The sequence below is a fragment of the Aspergillus flavus genome, chromosome 3 (genome assembly GCF_009017415.1).
Source record: "Aspergillus flavus chromosome 3, complete sequence".
NCBI lineage: Eukaryota > Fungi > Ascomycota > Eurotiomycetes > Eurotiales > Aspergillaceae > Aspergillus > Aspergillus flavus.
In genome coordinates this window covers 3411703-3434505 of record NC_092407.1, presented here as the reverse complement: position 1 = coordinate 3434505, position 22803 = coordinate 3411703, and the positions used below count along the sequence as shown (strand labels likewise).

The window sequence follows — 22803 nt, the reverse complement described above, 5'->3', positions numbered from 1 at the left end:
ATGAGGAGTATTGAGGAAATAAGGTAAAACATCATGCTACCGGTACCTACCATTTTTAGTATTTCTGACAACTTTTCCCCCCTTAGACAGCGATGGAGTGTCCTCTTCCGCGACAACAACAACACCTCCGACCTCCGAGCGACACTTAGATCAGAGCAAGGAGAGAATCTGTGCAACGACGGGCTAAGATCAATCTGTTGGAAGGTATGCGATTTTCGCCACTCGAATGTGTCTCTTGAATGTGCTTACCCTGACGTAGGCCTTTCTACACTTCGACAACCTCGATCGCACACGATGGCCGCAAAAGATATCCGAATCCCGAAGCGCCTATGGGGCGCTGAAAGCCCATTTTATGAAATATATCGAGCATCCTGATGATTTACAGTCGACCGTAGATCCACTGGCGGATGATGAAGAGGTACGCAAACTCGAGTCGACTGATATAGCGAATTGGACTTGTATCTCTGACGAGCGCATGTATAGTCTCCTTGGCAAACACTACGACAGGACGAGCAGATGAGAGCAGATATATCCCAAGATGTGGATCGATGCTTGCAGGAAAATTTCTTCTTCCGGGAGCCAACGACCAAGGCGAAAATGACCGATATTCTCTTTATATATGCAAAACTCAACCCAGACCTAGGTTATCGCCAAGGAATGCATGAGCTGTTGGCGCCCATCATATGGGTCATAGACAGAGATGCAATCGAAGCAACCTCTTGGGAAGGGGTTGACGATACAGAAGAGGATGATAGTTCAATGTTACAGCTCCTTGATGCCAGCTATGTCGAGCATGACTCTTTTACACTTTTCTGTTCGGTTATGCAAACTGCTCGAGTATACTATGAGCACAATAGACAGCGATCTGCGAGCGGGCAGATGGACGTTGTACCGATTGTTAACCAATGCGAACATATCCATAATGATCTATTAACGACCACGGACTTGGAGTTGGCAGATCATCTTCAGGCACTGGAAATTCTGCCACAGATATTCCTTACGTAGGTAGAGCTCCATAACTCAGTGAACCTCGATGCTAACTGGTTCGGGAAGACGTTGGATGCGTCTCTTATTTGGTCGCGAGTTCCAGTTTCAAGATGTTCTTATACTCTGGGATTTTCTCTTTTCTGAGGGTTTACGACAAGAGCTAGTCGAGTTTGTGTGCATTGCGATGCTGCTTAGGATTCGCTGGCAATGTTCGTTGTCTAAATATCCCCTTCTAGAATCCTCTCACTGACTTTACTTAGTACTGGACGCTGATTCCTCCACAGCGTTGACCATGTTGCTTCGCTATCCCTCTCCCCACCCCCACGAGCCGTACAGCTTTGTGCTAGATGGCTTATATCTAGAACAGAACCCCACCTCCGATAGAGGGACTTTTATTATTTCGAAGTATTCCGGCAAGCCGCCTGACTCATTGAAACGTGCCAGTCAACCAGGCACAAGGCATGTTTCCGGGAGAAAATTTCATACACGCGGCGATGCAAGGAATATGAGCGAGGCCAGCTCTCCTTCCAGATCACCTGCAAGGAACAGTCCCAAGAGCCTTGAGGCGCTTTTCCAAGATGTGTCGGAAGGCATTCAGCGGCGGACAGAATCTTGGGGAGTAGCCAAGGCTGTCCGAGGCGCGGTGAGTGAAGCGAAGAGGAACATGCAGACGATCCAGTCGGAACACAATCCTCGAATTATGAGACATGGAGATTCTCCCTTGAGCCGTACTTCCGATGCACGGTGGGCTCAAGAATCCGATACAGTCGCTCAGTTGAAAACCAAGGTCCAAGAGTTGGAAGAACGCAATAGGATGCTAGCGAGGTCGTTGGGCCAGGCGCTGAATGATATCCGCTCTCGCATGATGAAAGCAGAAGGGCTTGACCATGCTACAGCAGACGCCATGAAACAGGGTCTCGCCAAGATTCAATCAGTCCAGACCTGCCTCGAGAGTACTTCTGCACCTCTCCGCTCCGCAAACCGATCCCCAAGCATAGCTGGCGATACGGGTTCCGCGAAGCTCTGTGATCAGTCGGATGTGAGGGGTGACAAAGCCAATCGCTCTCCGTCGGTTACCAGCAGAGTCGGGGAGTCTGGGACATCATCCAGCTCTTCAGTGGAAGGTGAACTAAAAGCCCATGACCGAGCTCGAATTCCCACGTCACTACCATTACGACCGGCAACACGGCCGTCATTGGCTGAGTCTGAATTTTCTTGGATGCTTGGGGGCAGTCGGCATATCTCTAGTTTTGTTAGTCCGGCATCCGTGCCGCCCGAACAAACTCGGCACGGCACTAAACAGAACGTTCTGTTCGGCAACGGAGATGAAGAACAAAGACCGTATGCCGAACCTAATGACTTGGCCTTGCGGAGCCTTCGAGGTCCTAAGAGCAAACAATAGGCCACCCAGTGATGGCGTCTTTCATTTCCCCCCCCCCCCCCCCCCCCCCCCCCCCCCCCCCCCCCCCCCCCCCCCGTAAAGCCTACTTTTCGTTCTACCGCTCTCCTCTTGTTAACCTGATATACCCGACTCGTGTTCATTGCATTAGGCGCACGTTACTACTTCCCCTCCCTAATCTTTATCCGAAGAAGAGCGCAGTACCCCACCTATGTCGTCATAAATGTATAGAAAATGTTGCTGAACAAATAAGAATCGACTATTGGTCACTATGAACAGGTCTACTCAAGTATTCCTCATGCGCATGCCGCGGAAGGTTATATAACGCTGTCTTTGCCACCTCCGCATCGACCTCAGGTTATGCATTTGTATTGTACAACGGTTGACATATGAAATTATTACGAAAGGTCAAGTTACTAACGCCGAGCTTCGCTTCATCATTGTAGGCAGCGAAGAAAATGTTGGTTGTATGCCACGAGAGATGCCCGCGGTAAGGGATGATGCACTAATGGCTGGTTCGCGTCCAAGGACCTTTCTCTATCCCTTTTTCATCAGAAGGAACTATATCGCGCCCAGTAAAAGACAGCGGAATGAACCTTCAAATGGGCCACCCAAGTATATATGATGACTGATCTGCGCCGTGGTTCTAATGGGCTATGGTTCGTTCCCTACTCCATCCGTCCCAAGATTGCGATCCACCTGTGAGACTGAGAAGATCTTCCACGAGACCAGGTTCGGTTAGTTCTCAGTTCCGCCATGAAAGGGAAGGACATGGTCGTTCAGAAGTTTATCGTGAGTCAGAGCAGAGAAGACGCGCAAAGGATAGAGCGCAAAAGCGAGATACCAGAGAAGAAAGCATGAGAGAAGAGGCTGATTCATTTGGCGGAAAGGAAAGCTCTATATTAAGGGTCGAGGGTGACTGGTTCCGCAGAATTTGTGGTGAAACCGGTGGCTCAAGCCGATGAGGGGCTCAGTAAATTGTAAATTTACCCAGTAACTGAAGCCAAACAATAGCTTATGAGCTGTAGTAAGTAGTAACCATCTGAATTCGTCTTCAGTTTTCTGCAAAATTACATCACCATTTCCGGATTACTACGCTGACGAGGGTTTCTTGTTCCCTTAGGCATTAACTCCGTACAGTGAGTCCATCACGTTGGGTTACAACAGAATGGCAAAAAAATAATAATTTAAAATCCGTACAGTCAAATCAGATTCCTCTCTGGCATTTACTTATTTCTTCGTCTATTTCCCGTTTCCGAATGCCCGTTCATTTTTAATTTCTCTCAGTTCTCTTCCCCTTCAACTGCATTGGATCACTTTTCTTGTTTACCCCCTGTCTTTCCTTCTTGTTTTGCATACAATTAATATAACAGATCAAAGACGGGGCTCCAAAAGAAACCGACAAAAAGACAGCCCCCAAAGAATCGGAAGAACAGACCGTCGAACCTCCTTCCTTCCTTTTCTCCACCAGTCCTTCCCCTCACCATTCTCAACTAGTCTCTTCTGTGCTTCCAAACACTTTTCTTCGTCTGTTCACCGTCTTGTCGCCGTCGATTCATTGGTTGTATGTTATTGTGGCTTAAATTTCCAACCCCATAAAAACACTTTATTTTTTCTATTTTTTTTTTGACTTTTTTGTCGTTCACGTTCACCTCCACAACCCTTTTTGAGAAAATATATATATAAACAAAAAGGAAGAGAGGGGGGAACAAGAAAGAAAGAAAAAAAGAAAAACAAAGAAAACGATAGTCTCCAATTGTTTTCCCTTTTTCTTCTCTCTCAAGCCGAGCGCGAACAATTGTCGAACCACATACGACGGGAGTCGTACGTACTTAACTACTTCCTCCCTAAACTGACTATTTAGTTGTGCCCGCATGCTTCGTCTCCTTCGCGAACCGCACTCCGGATGGTACCTGTGACCTCACCAGGCAGCTGCCCTCTCTTCTCTCTCCTTTTCCTTGTCCCGCTGACATTTCTTTAAACCCCTTATTCTTCTCTCCTCGGCGGCTGACCGGCTCATCCTCGCCTCCGGGAGAGTCACGAAAAGAGTCACAATTAAGCAAAGTGGGTTGATCTTTGCATCGATCGCGGTAACATTTTCTTGAATCCCAGTGCGCCGATTTCTTAATAAACCCAACAAACCCGCCCAAAAAGCAAAAGGGGGAAAAAAACGAGAGAGCAAGGATTATCCTCCTCATCCCGCTAAAACCAACTACTTGTGGTCGTCGTGCTTTACCATTCCATGTAGCAGTATATATCGCAAACCCGCTTTTTCACATTACTACTAGTCCTCTCCTTATACTCGAGGTGTGCGCGGTCTTTAAGCCGCCCGAGTTCAATCGGCCCGACCGATACTGGTCGCTTTATTGTTACCTGTTGGGGAAACTATGGGGTCAGCTTCCTATAATCCCGATGGTTAGTCAGGGCTCTTTTCTTCTCATTCTGTTTGCTACTTCTATTTTTCTTTCCTCCCTGCATAGTCTAATTGTGCGTTGTGGTCGTCTGGTCTCGAAGAATGGAGACTGTTGCCGGTGGTGAGACTGGATCGGTTGTGTTTGGTAGCAGCTTGTCGATCAACGGTTTCCTGCATTGAGAAGGGATGAAAAGCTGGAGGTAGTTACAGACCACAAGCAGTGAAAGGGAGATACCAACGGAACCAAAAATAATAGCGACTGAGTTATGATGCCTGCTGAAACTTACCTCATCCATTTCTATATCTCTTCAGTTCAGTTGCTCCGCAGGGATCCTTTCATTCATTTTTCCTTTTCCTTTTTCTTTTTTTTGGCATCTTCTGAGATAGCGAAGAAACGGAAAGAAGTTGAGGGCCACTCGGCTGACTGTATCTGGTGAATAGGCGAACCAAGTCCGTTATCGTCCCCTCTGGGTCCCCTTTCAGAGTCGCCAGAGACCGATCCTTTCATTGGACTTGATCCAGGCCGTACAAATGATTCAATGAGGGGCTCAGTGGAAACCCTTTCGTCCTATGATCACCTTTCAAGGTACGTGGATGAAGGACGGAAAACACCTCCTTGCGTTGACCAGAACCGGATGCGATTGCAGCAACACAAGAGACACTAAGAAAATTTCTTCCCCTGCAGGTCACCCCTGATTGAACATGAACATGGACTTGGCCCGTCGGGCCTGGATCGTATCCGTCAACCCTCACGAGTCTTGACCCTTCCGAACATGTCGACTTCATCGCTTATTCCTGTCACATCCCGAAGCCACTCGCCCTCACCTCGCTCCCGGTCAACCTCACGGACATACTCCACACGGATCTCGCTGAATGACGCTGGCGCCCTAGAGGATCTCCATCGATTCCCTTGTGAATCCTTACACTCATTCTCATTTTCCCAACAATCAGAGGAGCTACTACACAGCCGTCAGAACATACTGAAAAGATCCATAGACTTCATGCGCGACCGCTTTGGATGGGCTGCAAATAGTCCCGGGATTGTGAACGCGCAGGCTCGCATAAGTGGTGATGCAGAGGTTCAAAGCGTTGTGGACCTGCTGTCAAAGGCGAACGTCTTGGGAAGGGATGACCGGTATAACTACGCACGCGGCCCTATGACTGGCCCCGCGGTCGTGGACACAGGTGATGTCTTTGAGAAAGCTTTCTTCGAATCCCAGCGTCCGATGGCTGAGATCAAGGAACTACCTCGCGGATGTGCACCAAGGACGGAGCAGGCGGATACCGTGAGCGACTTAGCCGGTCCCCAAGTTTCGACTCAACGGAGAGGGAGGAGATCCACCCCCTCATCCAGGCGCGTAAGCTTAAAACGTACATACACGGATGTTAGCTCTGGTACCCTTCAGGGCAGGCTGATGGAAACTCTAGCACAACCCTTTTCTGCCACGGAACCCTTCTCCCCAACCAGCACCACTTTCGGATTTGGACTCCCGATACCTGTATTGCACACCCATAGCAGCAAATGGACACCAGTTTCACAGGCCGTTTTTAGGACCGAGTCTCGGGCCCCATGGACCATACTGGCAGCCAATGATTTGTCATGTCTGATATTTGGTGTGACACAAGCGGAACTCCGCAGGTTAAGTATCCTTGAAGTCGTACAGAAAGACCGGAGACAGTGGCTAGAATCTAAGCTACGGGATCCCTCTACTGATGTTGCGGCTAAGCTTCCGGAAAGACCCCGCATGACGCCGGTTAATCCCAAATCTATGGGGATGGGGAATGGCGTTACAGCTCAGCTTCTTAGTAAACCGCCTTCTCGATCAAGGAGGGCACAAACTGACGATGGCTATGGTTCCAGTAAACGTATGCCGCAGCCTCTCAATCATCCATCTACCAAGTCACGCGGGGTTCTACTGTGCGGAGATGTGGTTCCGATCCTGAAGCGCAATGGAGCAAGAGGTTCTGCCAGTGTCTGGGTTATGGAAAAGCGAGGTGGCTTAATTTGGGTAATTGAGGAGATCCAAGAGGATGTCGCTTACATCCGTTGCGACAAGTCCTGGAATATTACGGAGACCGATGGGGATACCGACAGATTCTGGGGCCGGGACATGGTCATGCCCGGCAAACCGATTACAGACATTCTGCCTCGCCTTCCTAAAGAGTGTTTAGAAGGCCCGCTCGATCAAGGTTTGGCGAAGCTTTGTGAGTTGAAGCATTTCACTGCGCAGAACATTGCGGGGACTTGCTTTCCAGTCACTGTTGCGAAAGACACAAGCTCGGATAGTTTGCGGATATCGAGCTTTCCACATGTTGCCGGTATGATGGTGCTCGCATCGTCAACGCTGAAAGTTATCAGTTCGAACTCAGCGTTTTCTGCGGCTTTGTTTGGCCATGAGCGACCGGAAGGACTACATGTTAACGAGCTGATCCCCGGGTTTGAAGAGTATTTGAACGTGCTTACTGAGGAAGAGGATGTATCTCTAGAGGATGGAATTGTGATCCCTGAACCTAGCTTTCGGAGGGCTCGAACCCTGTCCATCCTTCGGGAAGGGAAAGCCAACGTTGCCTCAGTCTTTCTCGAGCCTAATGGCCTCACTGCCAACCACCGTGATGGCTCGACGATTACTGTGGATGTTCAGCTCCGCGTGGTCAAGAGCGGAACAATTTTCCCAAAGCAGGACGAGCAAAGTCCGACTAATGACGGCGATGCCGACTCCGAGAATGATGACACTTTCGCTGTAGCCGAATTGGTTTATGCACTATGGGTCACGTACTCGAGACAGATCCATACTGCGGGTCTCTCTTCTCCACCTCGGACTGATTCTCCGCGGGTGAGAAGCCCCTCGGTTGTTCCGGCATCCAGCCTCCGGTCGGCAAGGACTCCCCATTTACCATCCTTGAACACGGAGCAGACATCCGTGGAGACCCAAATACCAACATCGACATTGAGTCAGCAGCTTACCGAGGCGGCATCAGAGCCGCTCACTGACAAACCTGTACAACCTGTACCAGAGGTAAAGCCTGTAAACGCAAAGGAGCCTCCCAAGAAGAGGACAATTACCGATTATGTGATCATCGAGGAAATGGGCCAAGGGGCATACGGGGAAGTGAAACTTGCCCGTCTGAAGAAGAATGCCGCCAAGAAGGTCGTACTGAAGTATGTCACGAAGAAGAGGATTCTCGTAGATACTTGGACTCGCGACCGCCGCCTAGGTACGGTCCCGCTGGAAATCCATGTCCTGGATTACCTTCGGCGGGATGGTTTCAAACACCCCAATATTGTGGAAATGGAAGGGTTTTTCGAGGATGATATCAATTATTATATCGAGATGATGCCACATGGGCTCCCTGGTATGGATCTCTTCGACTACATCGAGTTGAAAGCGAACATGGACGAATCCGAGTGCAGAAACATCTTCCGGCAGGTCGTCGATGCTATCCACCATCTTCACACGAAAGCCTTGGTTGTTCACCGTGACATCAAGGATGAAAATGTGATTCTCGATGGTGAAGGCAGGATCAAGCTGATCGATTTCGGAAGTGCCGCTTACATTAAAAATGGACCGTTTGATGTCTTTGTGGGAACAATTGGTGAGTCGCTCTCCATGGGTTCTGCCGCCCAAATTATGCTGATCTTTAGCAGATTATGCGGCGCCGGAGGTCCTGCAAGGCAAATCCTACCGAGGCAAAGAGCAAGATATCTGGGCTCTTGGTATTCTGCTTTACACAATCGTTTACAAAGAAAACCCATTCTATAACGTCGATGAGATTCTAGACCACCCGCTTCGAATTCCATTCCTACCGTTTTCGGAGGATTGCATTGACTTGATCAGGCGGATGCTTGACCGAGACGTCGACAACCGTCTCACCATCACCGAGGTTGTAGAGCATCCATGGATGACTGACAGCGAATAGAACCATTTTGATACCTAAGGGTCACGCATGATACGTGGCATGCTATTTGGACATGAACATTGAGGGAAACCTCGAAAGACTATATATGAGGGTGTTCTTCGAGAGCACGGCGATCATTTATTTTTCATTCGTCTTTACTTTTTCTCATATGCCTTTTAAGCCACCAGCTAATATACATGACGGAAAGCGTGTCAATGATTTGAATGTGACGGCTCTTATGACCAGACATGATAGAGGCAGGAGCCCGGGAGGCTGTATGATACATGATATCTTGGAAGATGAAGTATATGGATGATATGGTGGAGGCCATCCGCTATAAAACAAACAACAACAAAGAGAGGAGAAGAAGACCAAGAAAGAGGCCAAGAGCATAGCGAAGAAATTAACTATAGAGGCAAAAAGGAGGCTGAGATACCCCCCCATATCAGAATTGAGTTTACTTGGCTAGATATCATATGAAACCGATAAAATCCCTCCAACCTGCAATGATACCATGTAAGCCACTGTTGTAACCTACAGAGTAGTCCGTAGGTTACAATTACACCAACAGAGCATTGACTCTCTTGTATATGGAGCAGGGTCCCATGTAAGTTCGCGATGCCAAACCACTCCCGTTGACCCATGTCACCAACCCCAAAGTTAAAAGGTAGTTACACATGCAGCCAAACCGTCGGACGCGAAATAAAAACCTCTTTCCCCTAATCTCCACCAACACAATACAAAGCAAAACAAACACAAGATAATAAAAATGAAAAAATTCAACCACCATCCCGAAAGTGCGGGGTGTTATAAAAAGCGGGGGAATATAGCTGCTAGTAATAAGCCCCGAACGCCATTTCTCAAGAAATATTTGAGACTTACTACCTTAGTTTACCACGTTACTTGACAGAGTTTATTAATCGTTCCGGCCAATTTACTGCTTTTAATGGGCTGCCGGCCAGTCGTTTCTGTGGTGGATATTGGGCGAGAGAACGGAACCACTTTTTAAGGTGTTTAGTTCGTGATGGTTGAATGTGGCCTTGCTCCTTGCTTCCTTGGCAACCGGCTGATGTCGTTGTGCATGTTGGGGCAATCGTTGGGAGACATGTTGTTATGGGGAGGTTATGTATTAGGGTTAGGTAAGGGGGAGGGAGGATTATGTATGGGTTTCTTTTTGCTTCCTTGACTTTGTTCTTGTCTTAGGTGAAAAATACGACGGAGTACTACATACGCAAGTAAATAGATAAGATAAAGTAAGATGTTAGGTGCAGAGCTATCTAGGATCCTCAGTGTGACTGGGCAGAGAAAGAAAAGAAAAAGAAAGGCCTACTCCGGACGGAGTACAGCAGGGAGGTACGGAGTATCACAAACAAATTGAAACATCAGACTTGGCAGCCAATGCATTCAACTATTTTATTCTTTTTTTATCTATGAGTCTCAGCCACACGTACTCCGTAGTATCGTATCCAACCCAACAATGAGACAAACAGCGATACGTACTTTGATTTGTAAATTAATTTGCATCCTTACTCGGACGCGACTTGGCCGGCTAGCAGGATGAACTGGGTTTGTTTCGCCGTTGGATTCCCCGCAGGTGGCGTTGTCGTTGCCCATGTGGGAGGCAAACTAGGAGGCCTTTCAACCCATTTCTGTCCAGGCACATACTTTTCTATACCGTACGGTACCTGAGTCGTTTCCAATGTCCACGGACTTTTTCTTTTCTCCTCTCTGTTTTTATTTTCATTGCGTTTTTACTTCTCTGGTGAAATTATAGATTGTGTGATTGATTCCTATCGAATTGCTTGGTGCTCTATGTACCTCCAGTACCATGGACACGCATCCTGCTGGAGGGCCGGACAGTTTTCCCTCTTTCCTGTCTTAAGACAGTGAGAGATTTAAAGGCACTCAAGTGTGTTGTTGGCTGCTCCACTGTGGTTGATGGTAATCCGTGGCTGGGCTGCGGTCTTACTGAGTTATTGGATACGGGCAGTAGATGTCTGTTTGTGGTTGGGTGGGTACTTCCATCACCTTTGTACCGTACCTAGGTACTCCGGAGTACGTACCATTTTGCTGGGTGGGGGTTTCCTATCCTAGCTGCCGCCGCTTTTACGAAGGCGCTCAGAGTCAGGCTCACTGAGTAAATTTCAGCCCGAGCCCTCTGGCAGCTCAAATACATCACGTGACAAAACCGTGAGGTCCAATGAGCGCTCACTGATCAGAGCCATCTATAACCACAGTTATAAAGAAAGAAACTACATATTATGTAGCCGAGCACGAGGTCTCAAAGCAACATTTTCTGAAGCAAAACGTCTCAAAGCCAAATCCGGATTCTTAAGCAAACTTACTGTTCGTGTATAGGCCCAGCACTGACGTAAAGCATCGAATAACAAACCTGGACATTTCTGTAATTCTCAGCCCAATTCACGTAGCTGTCTGTCCTTCCCCCATTGCTTCAGGTCAAAAGTACCCTCTCGAAGTTCATCCTGTCGACCATTCCACATGAAAGAAACTCCCTCGATGGTTTTCTCGGCGCCACCGTCATTATTCAGAACGTTAATCAAGCAAGATCTAAGACGACATTTATCCGTTTCGTAGGCGGCAAGTCGATCAAGTTGCCTCGGCGATAAGAGACCACACACCATTCCATCGACTGGATGAAGTGGTTTATCGAGGAGAGCAGGGTATGGGCCCCAAAGTTTGATTTCGTAACCAATAATCCTAGCAGGGCGCATTATAGGTGGTGGCTTTGACGATCCTAAGACTTTGCATAATGTATTTGGATCCATTAATGTCCCGTAGAAGAAACAATATTCATCTCGGATAGGGTCTTGAGGCCAGGAATTCTCGGCAGAATTGTCAGATGAGGGCAACAACGACGGCCTTGGCGGGTCTGCTGAGGCGTTGGCGCGAAGGAATTTGCGGACCATAGGGGACGGCCGGGTATTGCGCATTATGTCAAGTAGATCTCGACAGAGCCAGGATCAAGGCAAGCGAATGATGATGATAGTGCTTTGGCGAGGGAGGGGAAAGAAGGAGATTGGTGGAGGGTTGCTATACATCTACATGTACGTTGGGACCCACCTCCTTGAGCTTATGTTAAAATCGGGTCGTGCTCAGTTATTCAGCTTATGTAACAATCAGGTGATGGTCAGCGAGCGCTCCTATGATTATGTAATACTCAGAGGCGTGCTCAGTTCTACTCAGTGAGCAAAAAGCGGCAAGGCCTGAGCACTAAAGCGGAAAGGGAAAAGCCAAGAAGTGGCAGAGGTAATCAAGTACATCGGTGGGCTTGGAGAGGTTTTTTTTTTTTGTACTCTTCCATACAGTGGATTTGTTCCTGGTACGGATGGGTTAACCGGCACTCAGGAATAGTGCCCGAGCACTGTCAGTTGTTAGTACATACTAGCAGGTAGCCTGAACACGTCGGATATTACTTGTAGAGGGACTTTCTTGTCGTTGGAGACATGAGGTACATGAGTCCTTACCTGGGTATGTAGTTTATTATTGTCTGTTTTCTGGGATGGATTGTTATTTTATACCATCCATTTCGTATCATGTGTCAATGTTTTGAGACATTTTTACCCTTTTCTTCATCGTAGAGTAACACTCGTGCACGCTTCCCTATATTTAAAATACAGTTATTCCAATCCAGTACTGTATGTAAAGCGCCCCCCACTTTGCATGGAATGGAGACGCCAAGTGGGGCAGGTCTCGGGTTATCGTTAATCGATAAGTGATCCGATAAGCCTGTGGAGGGGAGCCTTGTGGTGGCGGAGAGAAAACAACTGTACGGAGTACTGTAAAGTATTCATGCATACACCCAGTCACCGTGAATGCCAGAAAACCGGTGGGTAATCTAAAGGGGGGCCCTGGCTTTTGACAGGTTGGGTGACCACCAGCGTAGAAACCCAGTAGTGGAGGTGTGGCTCAATCGTATGGTAAAAGAACTGCCAGTAAAAGTCGGCTGACCGAAGTGACACTCCGACCGTACAAGATTCTCGACTTATTGTCCAACTGATCAGCTTCTCTCCCCCTTTTGCTTCTTTTCAAAACTCTTTGCATCACGGTGTCCGTTTTCGATCTCATTAACTGCGTGGATGATGCCCAAGTGACGTACCTATACAGACCCAGGCTTTTCATCCCTTCAGTTCCGACGACGACGACGTCCGTACATTGGGGTTTCCCGCACTGATTGAGCCCCCCGGGTTACGCGGTCCAGAGGTCCCATGGTACAATTCTTACAGATCTTAGCCGAGAAAAACCACAACGCTATCTGTCCCTTGATTCTTCCTCTTTCTTGGTGACCTTCATCTTTTCTTATTTGTGCTGTACTCTGTCCATCTCACCCTTTGTTTCACCCCACGGCCTTCATATCCGCTGGAACGGACTTTTTGGCGTTGGCATCGGGCTCACGTGCTGCCATTGCAGTCAAACAATATACTTCGGGAACCGCGCTGAGAACCGTCACTATGACCACGATCTAAAACCCAAATCACTGGTTGTCCTTGCGCGAGGTTGCGCCCGTCGTCTATAGAACCTCATTTTGGTCGGCTGTTTAGGTTTTGCATTTTCGGGGGCATCTTCAATTCAATAGTGTTCGGAAGGGGTTCAGAACACCTGCTGGGCTGAAGAGGCTCTGGTATCTATATACACCATCTACACCATGGCTGCTACGAGTACCGACAGGATTACTCCTGTGTCTGGAGTAGCCTCCCCGGTGAGTCCGGCCTCCTCAACAGGCCAGATACCCTTGGATCAACCACCAAAACTCAAAGGACGACATAAACTGCTGCAAAGCCTTCAACGCATCTCATCGAGCCCCAGTTTGAAGCGCGGCCGCTCCCATTCGACGGGCTACCGCCGAGATGGGAAAGCTTCATTGTCCTGCGTCTCACTAGGACATTCGGCATATGCTCCTTGCCTCGGTAACGGAAGCTCGTCGCAACTCTATGGTGGATTGAATGTGCGGCCGATGACTTCTGGTCAGGCTGGCCCAGTGGAAGAACATGAAGGAAATGCTCGAATCCGCCTTGTTGGGTCCGACTCACCAAATACCGCTCAATCAAGATCAGTCCCTCTACCAACCGAGCTGAGACCAGGGCCCCTTGGATCGCCGCTAGGAAGTACCGATGTGATCCAGGAAACTGCTGTCGTACAGCCCGCGTCGAAGCCCAAGAAGACGTTTGACTTCTGGGGAAGTATGCCCGGAGAGCTCAGAATGCTAATTTTAAGCTATCTGACTCCCCGGGAAATTGTTCGCTGCTCTCTCGTCTCTAAAGCCTGGAACAAGATGTGCTTTGATGGGCAGTTGTGGTCTGCAATTGACACTACAGATTACTATCGCGATATCCCTAGTGATGGTCTCGTGAAGATTATCGCCTCTGGCGGTCCATTCGTCCGGGATCTTAACCTCCGCGGTTGCGTTCAGTTACGAGAGAAATGGAAATCTGAAGGCAAGCGCATTACCGACCTGTGCCGAAACGTGGTTAATTTTTCCCTGGAGGGATGCCGCATCGATAAGACCTCCATGCACTATTTCCTTCTACGAAATCCTCGTCTGGAGTACATCAATGTCTCGGGATTGAGCAGTGTAACGAATTCGGCCATGAAGATCATTGCTCAATCATGTCCACAGCTTGAAATTCTGAATGTGTCCTGGTGCTCGGGCGTGAATACGAATGGGTTGAAGAGGATCATTAAAGAATGCCCGAAGCTGAAAGACCTGGGAGCCAGCGAAATTCGCGGCTTCGACGATGAGGATTTTGCGTTGGAACTATTCAAACGAAATACCTTGGAACGCCTGATTGCCAGTCGTACTGACATCAATGATGTGTGCTTGAAGATTCTCGTGCACGGTATCGATCCCGAAATGGATGTTCTTCTCGACCGACCCATTGTACTTCCTCGGCAATTGAAACACCTGGATCTGCATCAATGCTCTGATTTGACGGATAATGGAGTGAAAAGTCTCGCTTATAATGTTCCTTACCTCGAGGGCCTGCAACTTTCTCAGTGCCCCGAGCTTAGCGACGACTCTGTTATCGCTGTCATTCGTACCACGCCTCGCCTAACTCATCTCGAGATTGAAGACCTAGAGAGGCTCACCAATAGCACTCTTCTAGAAATTGCAAAGGCGCCATGCGCCGAACACCTCGAACATCTCAACATCAGCTACTGTGAAGCCCTCGGTGACCCCGGGATGCTTCAAGTTATGAAGAACTGCCCTTCCCTCAGCTCTGTTGAAATGGACAATACTCGAGTTTCCGACCTTACTTTGATGGAAGCCAGCTACCGTGTTCGCAAGCGAGGTTATGGTGAAGACCTACCTCGTGTTGGCTTGCGCTTGGTTGTCTTCGACTGTGCCAACGTTACTTGGGCTGGTGTAAAAGAGGTTCTTTCTAGCAATGCCTATGTTCCACGTTCTCGCAAGTCGCTACAAGCTACATCAGCTATATCAGTTGTAGCACAGGCTGTCGTACCGGACGAGTCAACAGATACAAAGACAGTAATCACATCCTCTATCACACCCCCACCACAGCCTTCGGTATACCCCAATGAGATCATCCAGCTCAAATGTTTCTATGGGTGGCAGATGACCGTGAACGAGCATAACAAACGAGTCCTGAGAGGGGATCTTGCTGCCGCAAACCGTCTGGATCGGAAATGGGCTGATTACATGATGGCTACAGAAGAAGCAGGCGCGGCAGGTGCTGGTGCTAGAAGAAGACGGCGTCGAGCTCGTGAAGCCGAAAGAATTTACAATGCTGACGACGAAGGTGATGACGCCTATGGTATCGGGGGCGTCTCCGCCCTTGGGGGAAGACGCAGGAGAGCACACAGTGGTGGGTCCTGTCTTGTCATGTGAGGCAGTCATTCTTTGCTTCTCTTCTTCTTTATACAGTCTTCACGTTGAACACAAAGCATCTACAGGCGTGCTTGTAAGATGTCTCTGTGTGTGAAAACCCACTCTTTCAGCTACGAGGTTCTGGAAACCTTGTTGAATGCGTCTGCCATTGTGCTTTTCAACTAAAAATTGGCAGCCGAACCATGTTGGCCACGTGGCGAACGGAATTGCATATCTCTAGGCACAGAGTATGCTATGAGAAATGAATGGATGATTTTGTGCAAGCAGTTGGATAAGTGTGATTATCTACGCTGGAAGTTTAGCCTATAGCGGACTTGTTTCGTACTGGCTTTCTCTCTCTCTTTTCCCCGTACCAGCCCAATGACATCCACGCAACTATATTTTTGATTGACCTGGTGTACGATTGGAATCGGGACATTTGGTTGACGTCCTGTTTTGTAACCGTGCCAATCACCTCGATCCTTTGGAGTATCTGTTTCTTGGTCTATTCAATAGAAGGGAACGGAGAAATTGGAGTCTGTTGTTTAGGTCAGGGTTGATTTTAGCGATCATTTAGATTCGAAACTTTTCTCATTGAGGCTTTTTCTAATCATGCTTTAATTGTGATAGCGTAACTGCACTAGGTACATACAATGGACTGAGCAGGTCAGTGGCCCAGTCCTGATGTTGGGTATCGCATACGACGTAAAAGAGATGCTTTTTGAAAGACAGCTTGAAGGATGTTGAAAGACCGAATAACCGACATGGACCAACTCCTGAAAATGCACAATACCTGATACACCATTTCCTCACCATAGTGATTACATCTCAAAGAAACCACCATCGCTCTCATCACCATTATCGTCAGGTGAGCTCTGGCGTGCCCGGGAATGGCGACTGTCATTCTTGGACGAAAATCCTCTCGAGTCCTTCGCTTTCTTATCCTCCCTTCTTTGCGGCTTGACACTAGTCTTCGTGGTATCCTTTTGCTGCACAGAATCACGAATACTGGTCTTCTTCTTGTCCACGTTGGCCTTTTCCTTGGTCACAGCACCGGATTCTCCGTTCTTCAACTTTCCATCGCGCAGAAGTTCGAGAGTTCCGTCTTTCATACACTTCTCAACGGTGTGCCACATAGCCGGCTTATCAGCAGCATTCGCATGAACAAGTGTATAACCTGCATCGCCGTCTTCATCATTATTTCCATCCTTCACCTGCTCCTTTTTCTTCTTCGCATCAGCGTACAGGGCGATGTATCTCTCCGCTAGAGGGTAGTAGATGGTGTAGTTCAAATTGACACGAGCGACACGGAGCTTTTGCGCAAGAGCGGCGAGTTTCTGTTCTTTGGCTGCGGAGTCTAAGTCAGAGCCTGAAACCTCCTTTTCGCGACGTTCGAGGCGCTTGACATCTTTGGAAGCAGTTTTGCGATCTGCCATTTGGTGGAAAAATTAGTTTATAACTTCGAAACGAACAGCATCGCGATATTAGACGCAACATACCCAAGAATCGAACAAAGTGGTATTTCTTGATCATCTTTGACCGCTCCCGGCGTTTCTCTTCCTCCTCCAGATCATTCTCGTACCCAGCGAGGGCACGCTCCTGCACAATGCGTGCATCTGCTGGGAGATCCACCCGGTTCAAGAGACGTTTGACATCGCGAATGCGCTTCTTCAATTCATTGACGGAAGGGTACTGGTGTTCCTTTTTTGGCAGCTGGACCTTCTTCCTGTAAGGCTGGTGCGACGCTCCGTCGGAATTGTGTTTACGTTTAGGAGGGTCGCTGCGGTCCCGATAATGCCTGTCGCCTGAGGGTCGGGAGACGGGCGACTGTGATCTGGAGTCTTCTCGAGGCATTATGTGCGGTTGAGACTGAATTTGTTTCTCTTCTTGTTGTTCCAGTGTACTTGGACTCTGGAGAGAAAATGATGAAACTACAAAAAAATACCGGCGGATCATTCATCGGCCCGAGTAAGCTCCAGATTCCGGCAGTAGCCAATCAGGGCTGAGCAGTGTCCAATGACGCGCTTGTACCTTTTACCTTTTACGCATTAACCCAAGGACTGCGGATCCAATTGAAGGTTTCATACTCGTCAGAGGCTGTGCGCCGGAACTCGAATCCACTTTGCCCGTTGACGTTGCATTTCGCAATTGTCGCTATGCAGCCCGGTGCTTGACTTACCAGTTGCACAAGCTGGTAAGAGCATGGGTCACTGCTGGGCGCTGCAGATAGGTACTTCCCGCTTAGATTAGGTAGGCGACCAGTCAGCTGGTCGTGTCTATTCTGCGACAGCCTGGGCGAACACAAAGACGAACCAAACAACAAAACAATAAAATAGAAGGAGAGATGGAGACCGCTATTCGCTGGTCGCCATCGTCGACCACGGCGGAACAGCGCTTTCTCTCCGTGGATGTGGTAGGAAAGGCATTCCGCCTGTGCAAGGTGACGTCCTTCGACGGCCAAAACCTAGAACATGAGGTGCTTGCTGCTCACACCAAGGTTCCGGCATTCCGGGCCTTCGACTGGTCGCCCGCTGATGAATCGCTCGTCGCTGTAGGCCAGTCGTCTGGAGACGCCACTATTCTACGCCTGAACAGCGAGTCCCAGGAGTCGTTCTCGTTTCCAATTCGCCATCAGCGGTATTGTAACGCTGTCGCGTTCAGCACGCACGGATTACTGGCTGCTGGTCTGGATCGCGTGCGGAATGACTTTTGTCTTAATGTCTGGGATGTCAACCAGCGGCTCGCTATGAGAGGTGGGAAGGGAGTTGTGGAGCCACTGAGGAAGCTGGCTAGTTCAGAACCGATCACCAGTGTGAAGTTCTTCAGGGATCAACCTGACACACTAGTGGCTGGTGTAAAGGGGCAGTATGTTAGAATTTATGATCTTCGAGGTGGGTTTGTTGTCTCCTATTCTACGTGCCGCGGTTGTCTAATTGGTTTGCAAAGAGGGACCTGGCAATCCGGCGCTGCAGTTTCCAACTCGGTGTGTCCATGGTTTAGCTATTGACTGGCTAGACGAGAACTACATTGCATCGTGTCTTACATCCAATGATCCTACGATCTGTATCTGGGATCGACGTGTAGGGTCTCGATATACGACCCCTGGTGTAGGTCCAGCAAACACTCTTGAGACCGGACAGCCGGGACCTGCGCTTGAGTTCAAGAATGTCATCGCTCCCAAGTCAACCATCTGGAGTCTGCGATTCTCGAGAACAAAGAGAGGATGTCTGGGAGTTCTTGCGAATACCGGCCACTTCAAAACTTATGATGTTGCCAAAGAATACTTATCCGAAGAGTATCGCTCGTCAATGGATGAGACTCTGGGCCAAGAATCTTCGAAGAACTATCCAGAACAGATATACACTAAGTATGTGCGGGATGTTTCCAGTCCATTCAATCATCCAACACGGGGCTATCCGGAATCGGAAAGGATCGTATCCTTCGATTTTCTGAATATGAGCCCCTCCAATGAGCCTACTGCCTTAACGTTGTCGGGCAATGGCCAGGTCAATATTATCACGACAAAACCGCCGTCACCTCCTGTACGACTCTCCTCCCAAGGCTTGTTGATACGTGGGACATCTGGGGACGACGCAGATTTCCGAACGATAAGCCCTCTACCTAGTCAAGGACTGCGCGTTTCTGAGGTGATTGAAGACCTTCGTGAACGTATTCTACCAAGCCACGATATCCAGGAAATATCGCGTGAAAATCATCACACAAAGCCATTATCTAGCCGTGAGGCTCGAGAACGCGCTCTATCTCTAGGAGCTTCGGGAAATCTGATAACAGCCGAGGAGGCTTTGACCCTATTGACCATCAACCGACTTCGTTGTAAAGAGGGATATCTATTTGATGCAGCCCGGAACCGGAGGATACTCGCCGATGATCCTCGCCTGCAAGGTTTCTGGGGTTGGATCGAACGTGAGTTTAATTTTGGCTATTATGACACACATGAACTAATATTTTAAATAGGTGCGCGCAATGACTCGTCTAATGACTCAATGATTGCAAATGGCTTGGATCTGAACTACGTGGGAGTCTGTGACATCTGGAACAATGATCTAGGTGTGTATTACTTCTGCTCAGGGCGTGGACTTCCCCCACCCCCCCAGCACATAACTGACTCTCTGCAGGCGATACCTTGGACACTCGGCACCTCGAACCCGATGCCAGACTTGATATCAGTAAGGTCATCGTCAATCTGGTTCGAGAACAATTAAATCTCCCTGAGACCAGGGGCTGTGAGACAGATTATCCAGAGCATCGCAGGCTTTGCCTCCGACTCTGCGGCGCGGCTCAGACTCACCGTGAATTGGAAGAACTCGTCAGAACATTGTCAGCCGATAGCCAGCATACTAAAGCAGCAGCTCTGGCTGTCTTCCAGGATGAGGCTAAACTGGCCTACTTAGCGTTGCGAAGCCACCACCCCACTCAAGCACATAAGCTGCTTGCCATGGCCATTGCTGGTGCAGCGAAGGGTGACACTGACCCAGATTGGGAGGACACCTGCGCGGAGATTGCCAAGGAACTCACAGACCCGTACGCACGAGCGATCTTGGCACTTGTGAGCAAAGGGGACTGGAACTCTGTCATTCAGGAAACCACGCTTCCTTTGAAGTATCGAATTGAGGTTGCTGTGCGTTGGCTGCCCGACGATGAGCTGACCGAGTATATAAATGAAATGACCGCCGAGGCCATCCTTCAGGGAGACATCGAAGGTATTGTGCTAACAGGACTGGGGCCTTCCGCTATGGACCTTTTTCAATCATACATCAGGAAATTCAACGACGTACAAACACCGGTCCTCGCCATGAGCCACTCCGTCCCACGATTCATTAATAACAACCCGAATAGAGCTCGTTTTGAAGCATGGCGTGAAACGTACCGTTGGCAGATTAATTCCTGGAAACTACAGCTGGAACGAGCACGATTCGATGTCGGTTCTCGCAAATTTGCCGTCACCTGGGACGGTAGAAAGCTGATTGAGCCACCGCGACAACAAGTCAGTCTGACTTGCAATTACTGTACCCGACCACTTACCCAACACGATGCCTCTTCTCAGCTGTCACCATCTACCACGGGTGAGGTCGTTCACCCCACCCCTGGGAATCCCCTGGGCACGTCGGCGATGTCCGGAATGGTTTGTCCACGCTGCGGTCGGCACATGCCCCGATGCGGCGTTTGTACTTTTTGGCTGGGATCCCCAGACCCGATGTCCAAAGCGTGCCTCGCCGCTGACGCTGGACAGCAGGCCGGAAAGCCTACCCAAGCGGAGATGATGCGAAGATTCATCGTGTTTTGTATGAATTGTAATCACGGATTCCATGCGCACCATGCCCAAGAGTGGTTCATGAAGCATAGGGTATGTCCGGTTGCCGAATGCAACTGTGTCTGTGATCGATGAAGTGCTGATCTTACCTTTCAATTTTCCATTATTTTTACCTTGTGGCATGGGCTACGGTGGAGGAAGGGTTTGGTGTTGTTTCTGATATACCCATTATGTAGAGAATTGATGTTGGTCATTTTATTATCATAGTGAGCCCGAGTATCTACTGTTAAATCTAGAATAATAACCCAATCAATATAAAATGTGTAGTCTATCGTTCACTAGTATGGTACGTATACTCCATACTCCGGAGTAGATTAGGATTCTTTCAAGATGCCCCACTCTTAATTGATCGCCCGCAGATGATGTCAGACAGAAAAATAAGAAAAATGGAATTCCTTCTAGAACGACTCACAACATTGCATACATGAGTCACAAAGACTCATTCATTACGAACGAGTAAATAAATTCCCGTGAGTCATGTATCCAATCACAACCCGTTATCAAATACATGAAAACAAAAAAACTAACCCTCCGCACCCCAGAGACAAACTAGTGCGCAGAAACAAAAGAAAACAGCCCACAATTAAACCCCTCCGACACCACTTCCAACACCTATCTCCCTGGTCAAAGATCATGGGCCAACAACGCAGAGGCAAACCCTCCGGGGGCCGCGACGTAACCGTCTCCAAAGCCCTGAGTCTGTTACTCCGACACGCCGCCGAAAAAGAAGGCCTGAAGCTGGACGCGCAAGGCTACGCGAACGTCGCAGACGTGGTACGCCCTCACATCTACCCCCCCCCACTGGTTCACCACCCCAGGTAAACCAGACCTAGCTTTGTTTATCTTAATTTAACACAGGCTACAGCTCGCCTGGCGCAAACTTAAATCCCTTAAAGTTACCTTCCCTGAAATCGTCGCCGCCGTCGCAACCTCTGACAAAAAGCGCTTCGCCCTTCTACATATTCCCTCCACTGAAGCCCAGGCCCAGCAATCGACCTCGGCAGAAGCTTCTACAGAGCATGGCATCCCGACGACAAGCGCGGGGCAGGATTCCGCGACGGAGACAGCTCTCGCGGTGTCCGAGTCGGACCTCGACCCGGCGCATTTTTTGATCCGTGCGACGCAGGGGCATAGTATTAAGAGTGTGGATGCGGCTTCGTTGATGGAGAAATTGTCCCTGGATGAGGAGGCCAAGTTACCTGATACTGTTGTGCATGGGACGTTTCACGCTGCTTGGCCGGCCATTCTGGCCTCTGGGGGTTTGAAGAGTATGGGGCGGAATCAGGTGCATTTTGCTACGGGGCCGTCTGTGGAGTCTGTACTCGCACAGGGGGCACAGGGGTCGAAGGAAGTTACAGGGGATCATGGGGAGAAGGTGATCTCGGGGATGCGCCGGGATGCGCAGGTGCTTATTTATATTGATTTGAAAAAGGCGCTGGCGGCTGGGTGTCCGTTTTGGAGGAGTGAGAATGGGGTTATTTTGAGTGAGGGGATGGTGGTGGAGGGCAGTAGTGGTATTGTTCCAGTGGAGTTCTTTGATGTGGTGGTTGAGAGGAAGCATGGGTTGGGGAAGATATGGGAGGGTGGGAAGGAGGTTCAGGCGTTGCCGGAAGAGTTGGTGAAGCAGGGGAATCCTAAGGGGAGACGGAATGCGAACAAGAAGAAGGAAGACACTACGCAGCCATGAATATACTGCATCGACAGCTTTGCCTATAGTACTACTGTAGTTTCCCTTATCGGTATTGTTGCTCGTATCGATACGTCGCAAAAGGTCTGGAGGGGTGCGGGGAAGCCTGCCCCCGGACCAATCACCGCGCATCCCTATCCGACTTCCGATCGAGTTGCGGGGGATCGGATACGCCTTGTGCGCTTTCCGACGCGCGATCATACGGTTCATTGGGCCATTCCGATGCCAGTATCCGCCGCCGTCC

The 22803-nt window shown here is 49.2% G+C and overlaps 8 protein-coding genes across 8 annotated transcripts; 4 read left to right on the top strand and 4 right to left on the bottom strand.

Moving 5' to 3' along the window:
- On the top strand, positions 1 to 2455 carry F9C07_2152315 (uncharacterized protein). The gene is made up of 3 exons (XM_071509239.1): positions 1 to 1001; positions 1054 to 1196; positions 1248 to 2455. Exons 1-3 carry the CDS (start codon positions 517 to 519, stop codon positions 2387 to 2389), a joined length of 1770 nt encoding a protein of 589 aa, XP_071365159.1. The 5' UTR covers positions 1 to 516; the 3' UTR covers positions 2390 to 2455.
- F9C07_2282305 (uncharacterized protein) lies at positions 2446 to 12265 on the top strand. Its single transcript, XM_071510552.1, has 4 exons — positions 2446 to 4801; positions 5241 to 5385; positions 5485 to 8393; positions 8446 to 12265. Exons 1-4 carry the CDS (start codon positions 4774 to 4776, stop codon positions 8715 to 8717), a joined length of 3354 nt encoding a protein of 1117 aa, XP_071365158.1. The 5' UTR covers positions 2446 to 4773; the 3' UTR covers positions 8718 to 12265.
- F9C07_7201 (uncharacterized protein) lies at positions 8842 to 9089 on the bottom strand (the record flags this gene model as incomplete). Its single annotated transcript, XM_071511589.1, has 2 exons — positions 8842 to 8987; positions 9044 to 9089. 2 exons carry the CDS (start codon positions 9087 to 9089, stop codon positions 8842 to 8844), a joined length of 192 nt encoding a protein of 63 aa, XP_071365157.1.
- Positions 10223 to 10872, bottom strand: F9C07_7200 (uncharacterized protein; the record flags this gene model as incomplete). Its single annotated transcript, XM_071511588.1, has 4 exons — positions 10223 to 10345; positions 10377 to 10424; positions 10515 to 10569; positions 10760 to 10872. 4 exons carry the CDS (start codon positions 10870 to 10872, stop codon positions 10223 to 10225), a joined length of 339 nt encoding a protein of 112 aa, XP_071365156.1.
- F9C07_7199 (uncharacterized protein) lies at positions 11108 to 11647 on the bottom strand (the record flags this gene model as incomplete). Its single annotated transcript, XM_041285441.1, has 1 exon — positions 11108 to 11647. The coding sequence occupies one exon, from the start codon at positions 11645 to 11647 to the stop codon at positions 11108 to 11110; it is 540 nt and encodes a 179-aa protein (XP_041144935.1).
- Positions 12266 to 13359: 1094 nt separating the features above from the next.
- Positions 13360 to 15561, top strand: F9C07_7198 (F-box protein containing LRR; the record flags this gene model as incomplete). The annotated part of the gene is made up of 1 exon (XM_041285447.1): positions 13360 to 15561. One exon carries the CDS (start codon positions 13360 to 13362, stop codon positions 15559 to 15561), a length of 2202 nt encoding a protein of 733 aa, XP_041144934.1.
- Positions 15562 to 15961: 400 nt separating this feature from the next.
- F9C07_1444254 (putative nuclear protein) lies at positions 15962 to 17714 on the bottom strand. Its single transcript, XM_041291155.2, has 3 exons — positions 17628 to 17714; positions 17040 to 17578; positions 15962 to 16969 (listed from the first exon to the last, which is right to left on the bottom strand). The coding sequence occupies exons 2-3, from the start codon at positions 17494 to 17496 to the stop codon at positions 16362 to 16364; spliced, it is 1065 nt and encodes a 354-aa protein (XP_041144933.2). The 5' UTR covers positions 17497 to 17578; positions 17628 to 17714; the 3' UTR covers positions 15962 to 16361.
- Positions 17715 to 17884: 170 nt separating this feature from the next.
- On the top strand, positions 17885 to 22559 carry F9C07_2105176 (KptA family-domain-containing protein; the record flags this gene model as incomplete). Its single annotated transcript, XM_071508988.1, has 7 exons — positions 17885 to 18431; positions 18541 to 19464; positions 19516 to 19608; positions 19677 to 20905; positions 21275 to 21342; positions 21415 to 21646; positions 21738 to 22559. 7 exons carry the CDS (start codon positions 17885 to 17887, stop codon positions 22557 to 22559), a joined length of 3915 nt encoding a protein of 1304 aa, XP_071365155.1.
- Positions 22560 to 22803: the final 244 nt, after the last annotated feature.

Bases quoted from the DNA above. Each gene is read 5' to 3' on its own strand.
- F9C07_2152315 (XM_071509239.1), top strand. From the start codon at position 517: ATGAGAGCAGATATATCCCAAGATGTGGATCGATGCTTGCAGGAAAAT. The intron at 1,002-1,053 runs GTAGGTAGAGCT...TGGTTCGGGAAG, and splicing joins CTGCCACAGATATTCCTTAC to ACGTTGGATGCGTCTCTTAT. The intron at 1,197-1,247 runs GTTCGTTGTCTA...GACTTTACTTAG, and splicing joins GCTTAGGATTCGCTGGCAAT to TACTGGACGCTGATTCCTCC.
- F9C07_2282305 (XM_071510552.1), top strand. From the start codon at position 4,774: ATGGGGTCAGCTTCCTATAATCCCGATG. The intron at 5,386-5,484 runs GTACGTGGATGA...CTTCCCCTGCAG, and splicing joins TCCTATGATCACCTTTCAAG to GTCACCCCTGATTGAACATG. The intron at 8,394-8,445 runs GTGAGTCGCTCT...GATCTTTAGCAG, and splicing joins TGTCTTTGTGGGAACAATTG to ATTATGCGGCGCCGGAGGTC.
- F9C07_1444254 (XM_041291155.2), bottom strand. From the start codon at position 17,496: ATGATCCGCCGGTATTTTTTTGTAGTTTCATCATTTTCTCTCCAGAGT. The intron at 16,970-17,039 runs GTATGTTGCGTC...ACCAAATGGCAG, and splicing joins CCACTTTGTTCGATTCTTGG to ATCGCAAAACTGCTTCCAAA.